This window comes from Ambystoma mexicanum, chromosome 10, assembly GCF_040938575.1.
Source record: "Ambystoma mexicanum isolate Mex_15411 chromosome 10, UKY_AmexF1_1, whole genome shotgun sequence".
Lineage (NCBI taxonomy): Eukaryota > Metazoa > Chordata > Amphibia > Caudata > Ambystomatidae > Ambystoma > Ambystoma mexicanum.
Window position 1 is genome coordinate 1,651,062,717 of NC_090932.1, and position 11,547 is coordinate 1,651,074,263.

At 45.3% G+C, this 11,547-nt stretch overlaps 1 protein-coding gene across 1 annotated transcript in view; it reads left to right on the forward strand.

The window, feature by feature from the left end:
* Positions 1-5,017, forward strand: part of LOC138493088 (uncharacterized) — a 726,753-nt gene extending 721,736 nt beyond the window's left edge. Inside the window, exon 6 of the mRNA XM_069620304.1 lies at positions 4,422-5,017. Within this exon, the coding sequence (XP_069476405.1) occupies positions 4,422-5,017 (596 nt within the window). The remainder of the gene's footprint in view (positions 1-4,421) is intronic.
* Positions 5,018-11,547: the final 6,530 nt, after the last annotated feature.

Sequence of the window (11,547 nt, forward strand, 5' to 3'; positions counted from 1 at the left end):
GCAATTTGCATACTCTGTTATATTTGGCAACCAGAGTGGGGGAAGATCTCAACACTTGTGTACATTATAAATGACTCATTATATCAAATCATAACAAATAACTGGTGGATTAACGGAATCCTTGCAATGTTAACAAGCAGCTCTGCCATCCATCTGGCAGCCGAAAACGCATACCTCGTTTAGTTGGCTCTACAGAATCCGATGCATTATCAATCTAGTAATCCTTTGATTAGCATTGCCCAGAAAATGGCATGCTTATTCCACTTAATTAATATTTTCTAAGCTGTTCCTTCCTACCACCCATCTAACAAACTGGCCTGAAACAGTGCAGGTGCAAGGCAGAGAAGAAGAGTATACGGTAAAGAGGAGCTTGGGCACCAATATTTGATAGGGTTTGTTGCACTACCTCATTGACTTGAATTGATTAATGACCTGAGGTACCGTCATGTACACACGCCTCACCTTGTGACCTGTTTCCATCATGTGGACCTGCATGGCTGAGCCTGCGGACATGACTTGATAGAGGGACTGTCAGGAAACCTTGCCCCTGCTTCAGGAAACGGCTGCTGCTGTGGAGCTAGCGTTTTCCCTGGCACATTTTACACCAGATCCAGCTCAGACTACATCTCCTAGCAATCATGAATTATGCACAGCTTCCAGAAGCATAATAATGTCATCAGAAACTCCCCGACCCCCAGCAACACCTGACATCCCACCCCTCTATGCAATGCGGAAGAAAAAGCTGGTGCACACAGGACCTGGAGCATCTCAACCAACACCTTGGTGAGTCAGAGTGGCGCTATTTGTTACTGTTTCTTTCTTTCATCATGACCTCAGGTTACCTTGTTGACCTGTTTCTGGATACTTGTCTGTTGGCTTGGCGTATTATCCCCCACCCACTTCTGGATTGCTCTAACTGGCCCTTGAAGTATGATGTCATCGCAACCAACTTCCTAAACAAATGCAATCTGTAAAACAAATTGATATTCTAAGCTGTCTGGGATTGACTAGGTGCAAATAATTCTCATCATTGCATACCAGCATTTTATATAATGTGTTTTGTGGCACAGTGGAAGGCTTTTAGACCTGTCTTTTTAGCCGTGCCCTTGCTGTAACCTTGGGAAACCCTCTGGCTGAAGCCTGGTTGAAATGGTTTGGAACTGAGAGAAAGCAAAGGTTGAAGGCAGCAAGCCCTCAAGGCAAATTGCCTCGGTAGAAGTCAGTGAAATAGACTCTGAGGAGCCCCTCAGCCAGCCAACTGGTGCTTACACCAGTATCTGAGCCCATGGGGTCCTCAGCTCATACGCCAGTAAGTGCTTTGATGGCCGCAAGATTGGCCCTGGTAGAAAAGCTAGTAGCCATAGAAGCACTGGAATGCTCGCTCCCAGACCCGTCGTCCCCTGGGAAGTAGTCACCACACTGGGGTGCCCTAGAAAAAATGACCTCCCTTACCTTAACTCCTTGGGATGATACAAGGTGCTCAAGGCATTCAGGAGTAGCTGCTCCAAAGATCTGCTCCCAGCATGTTAATAACTTCTTCAGGACCCAATGGGAGAGAGAGTTTCATGCTGCACACGCATCCCAGTGCATAAGCACAAGGAGTGTGAGTCCTACAACGAAATATGACACAAGTATGATTGGAACACTGAAAAACTCACTTTTATCTCCGACCTAAAATGGTGGGGAAAAAATAGATGCATGTCAGAGAGTGCTCAACTGTGCGACTGGCTGCGTATGCACGCAAAAGGTGGGCAGCGCCTGCATATGCCTTCATCACATGCTGTGCAAGTGCACTCTTCGCCTCCTAATTGGAATTCTGGAAGAACTGTGTTGTGCAACGTTACTGGCCCTGTCCTGATGGGTTGGACACCCATAAATATGGAGGAACAGGGACTATGCACTAGGATTACAGCAGTCACTGTAGTGAATAACGTTTTATCTATACCTCAAGAGGAACTTTATACTTGTTCTCTAAAGCGTTTGAAAATCAATGCTTAGAGTGAGAGCTTTTGAATGCGTCTATGGCTACTGAAACCATAGACTGTTGCATTAGCATTGAACTTCAGCACCTCTGATGAACAGGAGTAGAGATACCTATTGCACCTGTGAGAGAGCCTACGCTTTAGAAATATTTGATGCAAGTATGTCTCTACCATAGCATGGGACATTTTAATTGATCATGTTTGGTTCAACATCTGTATCAGTATTCGTGTTAGTGTTTTGCTCTTCACCAAAAGCCCACAGGGGTGAGGTATGGGAATCAAATCTGCTAAAATAACTGGAACCAGTGCAGCTGCTTGATGGAGCAGGAGGAGGGAGTTTTAGATGTGTAGCCAGGTTTCTGGCGTTGGGTGTCGAATAACTGGCCCAGGCAGGGGAAAAGGAACATGAACAAGTTGAGGTGCTGCAGCATTCAAGGCTCCCATGGATCACCATTTAAATAATTATTCACCAATACCTCTAGCTGTTAAACATCAGGAAGTGGAGGCTGTGGTGGCAAGAAGATCTAGGCACAAGCATAGCTTCTTCAATAGCATACTATCAAGACACGGCTACACCAATGGAGGTTACAAATCAGAAAGAACATGATCATGGATGTAGCAGGATTCCATTTCCGTTTTAAAAATGCATGTTTTGATTGAAATTCTGAGATGATTGCTTTCACGATTCATTAATGAGAGCATATACATTTCAGAAGTGGGACATAAATAAGTAGTTACGTCCTTACTCAAAGTCTTGTGGTTGGTTGAGAAATGTCAGGGAGCCTATTTTAAGGTCACAGAAACCAATATTGGTGATCAAAATGAGCAAACTAGGTCAGTTAGAAGTTTGTTAGAGTCTTTGGCCACTGGGCAGTAGAATGATTGTTCGCAGTAAAGTTTTACCAGATGTTGATATATATTTGCTCATCTGATTGTCTAAGAATACTGTCACTTTATACGTCACAGCAAAATGACAGCTACGGGTCCACAAAGTTTATGTCATGGGTTTCTTGGGGTGTTCGAGCAGTGTGCCAGAGTAGGAGGCAATGTCTGAGGAACCAAAGTAGGCTTGTGGTCTCTTTTGATGAAGAGGACTCCGAAAAATGAATTTTAAACCGAATACAATCTAGAAATAAAAAGCGCTAGATCCAAGGGTTTGGGAAAGCGGCTGCTTTAAGAAAATAAACCACCCTCTCTCTATGTGGGAGGGGCTTCTTTAAGATAATAACCCACCCTATTTCTCCTTTTCCCATCCTGATTATTTGTGGTCATAGTAATTGTACAAACCGCACCACTGGTGGTCGTGCCAGCTGAAGCTTCTACTGAGTAAGGGAGCACCAAAATAGACATGTACTACATGATAATTTGAATACACACATTCGTGGCCAGTTAATATGTGGTTCCGAGGTCGAAAATAGGCGTTTAAAATCTAATACAATCGTAATACCTAGTTTAAGAATCATAAGTTACTAATATAAAAGGGGTTAGGAGAAAGCGGAAATCTTGAGTATTTCTAGCAAAGCTACAATACTGAAGACACCTGTTCATAATAAAAGTACAGTGGAACTGGTTTCACTCTAAGCAAATAGAAAAAGATAACTGAATAACTAAGTTGAAGGAGAGCAAATTAGGGTGTATGAGCGAACAGCCTGGAGCTGGGCAGAACTACCATCTTTTTACACTTTTATGCTTGTGGTTCCAAGCTCTTGAGTGTATGGAGATCTGCTCCAGAACTGTCTAAATCTTCCTTCGTAGGGCTGAAAGGCCTCCTGGATGTAATTCTCTCATTTCATTAGTAATGCTTGAAGCACTGATGTGCATTTCTCACCAGCACATCTCCTGTCCATCTCTTCAGATTCCTTGTATCCTGTAGGTGCCCTGGTGCTACTGTGGCATGCTAGAAATCTAACCTAAATAACAATTAAATGTATTCATTCAAATTAATATGGGAGCTTCAATTGAACAACCTTAACATTAATAAAGAAACATACACAAAGAGTGCCACTGATTAAGGTGAATGACTAGAGTGAAGAGTAGACCTCTCCTGCCATTTGAACCAATTTGAACTGGGTCAGTGCAGTCGCCTTAAAGCTCTACTAAAAGGTACTGGCATTTAACACCACAAGGGAGAAACTGGGCAAAACCATGGTTGGTGTATCAGTTCCAGGCAGAGTGCTAATCTGAGTTGATAGGATTTGGAACGCTCACACATCCCATTGTATCTCATATGAGGGCATTAGGGTTCCCTGCTAATGGCTCCCGGCCTTTTGTTGACCATGCACAGTTTGCTTTGCACTGTAAGCTATAGAGGACTGCGGTAATAGGCTTTGGCAATGATGTTAAATGGGTAGGTGGGTGGGGGAGGGAACATAATACCAGTGCATTTTCCAAGTAACTGTTAGCCATGTTAACGGCAGATTTCCATTTTGATGCATTCAGAAACGATTTTTTTGGAAAAGGTCAGCAAGCTAAAGAAAGATCATGACAGCATGTGGGACGATGAAGAGCGTGTTCAAGCCCTCGATCCGTATGAGGACCAGTCAGAGAAAAGAGTACAGAGCTCAATATATAGGTTGGAGGAGCTAATGTCAGAAGTAGGGAAGAGCACCACCAAGCCAGGAAATATCATTCCGCACATTCCCACAGTGGTGGATTACAAACTCATGCAGGAAGAGAAATTTAAGCCCAGGCCAATAAAAGAAGAAAAGGGTGAGGCCAGCGGGTATTCCCAGACCACTGCGTCGGGCTGGGCCCAGAGCTTCCCCAACAAAAAGAAACAGGGTCTTGAAGCACAAGCAGATTACCCGAATGCAGACAGTTTTGATATTGAAACATCGGACTCCACCAGCCCAACGCAAGCGTCCAAGAAACCGCCAGCAGTGCCAATAATGACGGTTGCATATGTTTCATTGACCCTCGCGGTGCTGAGCTTCGTGGGCTGTGTTATCGGAAGCATTGCATGGTATGTTGACCTGTCTTGCCTTTTTATACATTATTGTGTTGTTAGTCCCGATGTGCTGCCCAAACCAATCTAAAAATGAAAGTGCCTCTTCTTTGATGATAGTCTCCCTTAATATGAGGATAACCTGCATTTGCTTTACATATTTGTAAAATCCTAACCAGTTCCCCAAAATATAAGACCTCTCTGGAAAAGCAATAAAAGGGGAGAACCATTAATTAGGGCCCGATCCACTACATAAATATCCATTAAGGTCCCATTTGGTCTTAGTTTCAATTCATTTAAATAGGACGAAGCTCACGTTCTAAACTAAAGGCAGCAGTGCCTTGCCCCAGGCCGTGTTTAAAACTCAGGGTATTTCATAGAGACATGTTTCCTAAAACAAAGACACTTGACAGCTCCTTGCTAACTGATATCTCAGATGAAAGGTTTTTAACCAATGTTTGGGTAGGATTGAGTCTAAGAATTGACTAGTATTTTGTGGGATAGTACTGTTATCTCCAATGTTTCTACCTTTGGGTTTAGTGGGTTCAAACGACAACATTATGAGTGCTCAGTGGTATTGCATGCACAATTCCAATCATTGGTCTTTCTGGTAAATGTTCATTGATTTTGTCTCAGATTGTCTTCGAATCCCTACCATGAATTGTGTACGAGAGTTTACCCCCAAAGGTCTAGTTTTCAAGTGCTTGTATCTCAGTGTATGATAAAAGCCCCCCATGTAGTTGGCTCTTTTGGTTTCTTAGAGAGCACATAAGGTAATAATGGTCTGTTGTGGAAGCGTACACATGTTAAAATGCTATCCTTTTCCGGAAGAATGTATTCATGAGTTGGTACGTCTGGATAGTGAAGCAACAGCATACACGTGTTGATACTGTAAACAGAATAGTAAGCCAAATCCCAAACAGTAAAAAATAAATCAAAGCGACCAAAAGATCACTGCACCAATTTGCAATGGACAACAAGGTGTATTGCACGCAAAAAGGTCTCACACGGTCCCGTGGAACCGATCTGACACAGAGCTCGTCACACCCCAAGAGGTTATATGTTATATAGCAGAAAACTGTAAAATCTGCATACATAAGTTACAATGTTATCCCACCATCCTTATAGGTTACCAGCTACATAGCATGCTAATGTCCCTCTATAATCCCTAAACCAAATGGTCACACCTTACTATACACATGGTCTACTACATCGTCACTATTGAATCCAGGTATGGGATTGGTTACTAAAATATTGACACACTAATAAATCGTGACCATCACGTGATGTGCACCCTTCCGATCCAGACACATTCAAAGTGAACTGGCAAGGCCAACTTTGCTTTGATAAGACAATAGGCCGTCTCATTGTCCCAGATGCCGTGGCACCCACAAACTGCACCCCGGACCGTGCATTGAATTTCTTGGCATCACCTCTGCTCCTCCTATCCCAAATCACAGAATATTCCAGACACCACTCCCCCCTTATCTCCTTCAACTCTCAAGTCTGAATTTCAGGGATTTATTTGCTTTGATTATACATGTGCTTGTATGTAATTCATATGGCGTGGCCACTCCTGGGGTGAGGGCAGTAGTGCTCTAAATCCTTGCTGGGCCTATTGACATCACAAAACCACGTGCACTGTTCTCATGAATTTGTCCTTCAAAGGGTGCATCCCTACCTGCCATTCCTACAGCTAACATTCCGTTCCCACCACGTTCAGGTCTTGCAAGTTGGATACAATTAGCGGTTATCTGTGCACTGTAGGTGTTTCTGACCTCGGCTTCTCTCCTGGAGAACATGAAGGGATTTGTCTTGGGACTGAGCTAAAGAGATCCGCAGCTCCACAACAAGGGCTTCCTTCTATTCTGTTCTTTGCGTATGAGGCCTCAGTACCCAATATGGCGGTACTTCTGCAATGGTGACATGCTCACCTCGCTCCTTCCACAGTATCTTTCTGACTCCATCTTCAACCTACTTCAGTTCGTTTTCTCGCACCCCACTGACAAACATAACATTGTTTACTATACATTGCCCTATCTATGACCTCTGCAACTGCGACAATAATATGTGATTTGTTGCTACTTCTGTGTTGCTATAAGTGGGTATCTAATGTGTGTCAAAGCTAACTACAAGTGATACGTGCACCTTCTGGCATGACAAACCCGTCCTGCTCGCACAGTGGTTCACGCTAATAGGTCCTTCTCAGCCTGAACCTTTTTGTCTGACTGGAACGCTGTACATGCATCCCAACAATATGCGGCTGCACAGAGGGGAAGTGCACTACTATGTTGATATTTTGGGGTGTGGATGATGCTGGTGTCTGAAGAGATTTAGAATTCAGACCTCTGATGTCCATGTTTTTGGTGAGGTGCTCAAATGTTTTGAAAAGTAGAGCATCTGTATTCATGGCCTTGCCCAAAAAGGAACATTCTTAACTGCAGCTGCACATTCTCATTCATAGCCACAGACCAGGGAGATTACTTGGCAGAATCATTGTTTCTGGCCATAAAGTTTACTTCTCTGGCGGCTCTGTTCAATCACCTGGAATAATGGGTTACATGTGTCTCAGGGAATGTTCTTTTGGGTGGTTATCTTTCTCCTAGCACACTGTCTTTCCAGTATCACTTCAAAGTCTTGGGAGGATAGCTCAGGGGCAACGCGCTCCCCTTGGAAGCAAGACGACACGGAGCAATACAGGTTCGATCCACGGGTCCGTGCTTAGAAACCTCTGGGTATTAAGCGCGTTATAAATAACTAATTATCGTATTATCTAAAGCTTCTCAGCACTTATTATATAATATTTGATTGCAGTTATTTGATAAAGCGCAACCTTTCCAACGGCAATCAGCGCACTGTACAATGAAAAAAGATAACAGACACAATTAAAAAAACATACAAATGAGTAAAACATTGCATTTGAAAATTTAAAAAGACACACAAGATGATATATTTTGAATGGATTGTGTCCTCCAATGTATTCCTCATCTTAGATGTATTCCATCCAGCTTTAGCTGCTTTGGAAATTTTTTCTTGGCAGAGGGCACCGTGCGTCGATGTCGAATCGATGTCCCTTGGAGGCCTCTGTTGAGGGTGACGTCATTGGGTATACAAGTAGCAAGCGCAGCGCCCGTTGGCCTCAGTTCCGTTTTTCTGCAGTACGTGTTGCTTCTTAGACTCGACGCGCCTCGAGTAGTTCTTTGATGCAGTTATGAAGTAGATATTAAAGCGAGAAGGTCCTCGTCGTCGACCCCGACAAACCCCGCGTTCGGGGGTTCAAAAAGCATAAATCCTGCGGTTCGTAAATTTCCATCATGGACCCGCACCGAGAATGTCTGTGGTGCCTCGGTGAAGGCCATGACATGGAGGCCTGTATGAAGTGTCAGGCAATGACGGGGAAGGCCTTGCGAGAGAGGAAGGAAAAACTGCAGGTAGGTCGAAAACCCGACCGAAAAGCCTCTAGCGTCGAGTCTAGGTCCCGTGAGGAGAAATCTCCTCTATGCGAAAGGCAAAAGCATCGGTCTAGGTCCCGAAGTGGTTCACACCACTCTTCGTCCTCGATGAGAAAGTCCAAAAAAAGACGCCACTGGTCCCCTTCCACCTCGTCCTCGGATGAATACCCCAAAATAATGAAATGCTCCACAAAACATTCTTCCTCTGAAGAATGGGAAGCATTTAGAATAAAAATGAATGAGGTGTTTGAAAATGCTAAGCCTCGGTCCGCGCCTTCTCCGGAAGCCAGCCGGGAGCGTTACCGGGTGATCGAAGGAGAAAGGATCGGGAACCCTCCAGGACGCTGAGCAAAAAAGATTGCTCGAGTCGAGTCGACCGTTCAAGGTCACTGACACCGTCCGGAACCCGACACACCTTGAAGGGCGAGCCTTCGAAGAGCGCCTCGACGCCCTCGAAACCAGCTCCGTCGACGACCACTATTTCGTCAGTGCCATCGACGCCTTTGTCGACGTCGACCCCAAAACCCTCGTCGCCAAATGTTCCAAAAGCTCCAATTCAGCCAAAAGCTGTCAAAATAACAGCAAAAGAAAAAGCTGCAAAGGCTGTAAAGCCTTCAGTCTCCACTGATACACCTCTCCCAGAAAGGGTTTTTAAACCTCTTCCAAGGAAAGAATATTTTAAATCCTTAACTTCAATTTTTGAAGAGCAGGAGAGGTCTGAGGAGGAGGATGTTCCTTTTGGTCTGGAATATGGCACCCCAAATGTCCCAGAATGCCTGATTTCTGAGGAAAGCAGAATGAGGGATCTGGTGGAAACCTTGCATAATGCAAGTGGAATTGATAATTCACCTGAAACAGATTTTGGCAGGGCAGAACCAGGGGAACATGCTAGTGCCTCATACAGGCAGCTAATGGCAAAGGTGGTACAATATTTAGGATGGGCTAGACCACCAACTCAGTTCATCCAGGATCATTTGACCGATACATTGGATCATGGTCCCACCGAAGATCCGATTGTACCCTTCCATGTAGCCTTACAAAATAGGGTGGGCAAAAATTGGGAGACCCCGGACTCTATTCCTCCGGTGAATAAATCCCTCACTTCAAAATACCGCCCTGCCAGTAGCGACCCCGGCTATCTGTCCAAACACCCTACTCCCGAGAGTCTGGTGCTCCATGCAGCCACAGCTTCAAATAAGGTGGCTTACCCCTCCATCCCTCTGGATAGGGACGACAAGCACGTGGACGGTTGGGCATGCAAGGTATTTTCAGCTTGGAGAATAGCGTTAAAATGGGCCAACTCCACATGTGCCTTGGCAACATTTTCATACACTCTGTGGGAGTGCATTGCAATGGCGGCGGAGCACATACCAGAAGGGAAAGAAAGGGAAGGATTCCTAGGCATTGTTAGAGATGGAAAGGAGGCCATGCAGGAATCCCTTCAGTCTGGGTTGGACACTGCAGATAGTGTGAGCAGGTCCATGGCCACTAGCACAGTAATGCGCAGATTTGCGTGTTTGTGAAAGTCAGGTTTTGCACCGGGCGTGCAAAACCGTCTTTTGAACATGCCCTTTGACGGGTCTCACCTTTTAGGCAACAAGGCTGACGAGAGCCTTGAGAAGTTGCAGTCCTCAAAAGTGGCTGCCAAATCTTTAGGAGCTGTTACTAGGCAACCTCAGCCTTTTCGTGCATCAGGACAATCTTGGAGGGGACGATCCTATCGGTATTACTCCTCATATGGAAAGGTGAGAGGAATGGCCAGTCAAAGAGGCCAGAAAAAAGCCACTTGTGGTGGACGTGGAAAACGTGCAAAGCCAGCCCCAGTTGCAGCCTCTTTACCATCAGCAGCCGCAGCAACCGCCACAAAACCACTTTGAGGACTTGCAACAGAAGACACCTGTGGGAGGCAGGCTGTCACAGCATTTGCAAGAATGGTGAGCCATTACTTCAGATGTTTGGGCTCTAGAAATAATAGCACAAGGTTACTGCCTTCCTTTTCCAACTCAACCTCAAAGCAATCCACCAGGGAGACTCTCTTTGAAGTTTCCAGATCCGCCCCTACAGCAGGAAGTCTTAACTCTGCTGGAGAAAGGTTCTATAGAACCAGTACCTGTAGCGGAAAGGAACAAGGGATGGTACTCCCCATATTTTTTGGTACTCCCCATATTTTTTGATTCCCAAAAAGGACACAGGACTGAGGCCCATCTTGGACTTAAGTGGCTTGAACAAGTTCCTCAGGAAGGTCAAGTTCAAGATGGTCACTCTTTCTCAGATCCTTCAGGCCCTTAAGCTTCAGAATTGGTTGGTGTCATTGGACCTCCAGGATGCTTATTTCCATGTGCCAATCCAGCTCAAGCACAGAAAATACCTGAGGTTCGTAGTTGCCGACTCACACTATCAGTTTCGAGTCCTGCCATTCGGGTTGACCTCCGCCCAGAGGGTCGTCACCAAGTTAATGGTAGTGGTGGCAGCACATCTCAAGAGAGGGGGGAGTCACATCTACCCCTACCTGGACGATTGGTTGATTAGTGCACGTTCTGCCGAACAAGCCCTGGATCATCTTAAAATCAGCTGCCACTTCCTCCACAAACTGGGCTTATCACTCAATTTCAAGAAGTCACAAATGACACCTTCTGTCACGACCCTCACCCAAAACCCCCTCTGGCAAACCCATTGGCCAGGTGGAGTCAGGACTTGCGCCTCTAGAGCCTGGCATCCTCTTCCAAAACCCTCTTGGGGCCAGTCCTGGTGCCTATGGCACCAGGCTCATACAGCATCAAAAACAATGTGCTTGGGAACTACTTTATTGTGTTGTCAGCCACATGGAGGCATCCACATAGCTTGGTTGCTCGGAACCAAGCTATGCGGTCTAGTGTTTTGGGTGTGGTAGCCTAGGGAATACTTTACCTGGACTATTTTGTTGGGGCTATTTAAACCACACCCGAGCAAGACAACACGCTTCGCGTTACTTTGCAGCTTGCAACGTGATGCTCACTGTGTCCAGCTATACCCTCGAACCTCAGAGAAGCAGAACCTGCATGGAGACAAAAGGAACATCATTAGCAGCAGCATGTTACCTGCAGTCTTCATCTTTAGTTACTCACAGCTCCTGAGAACAGCTTTCCTTGGATTTGCACGCCTGCCGGACTGCACGACCTGAAAGAGGAAG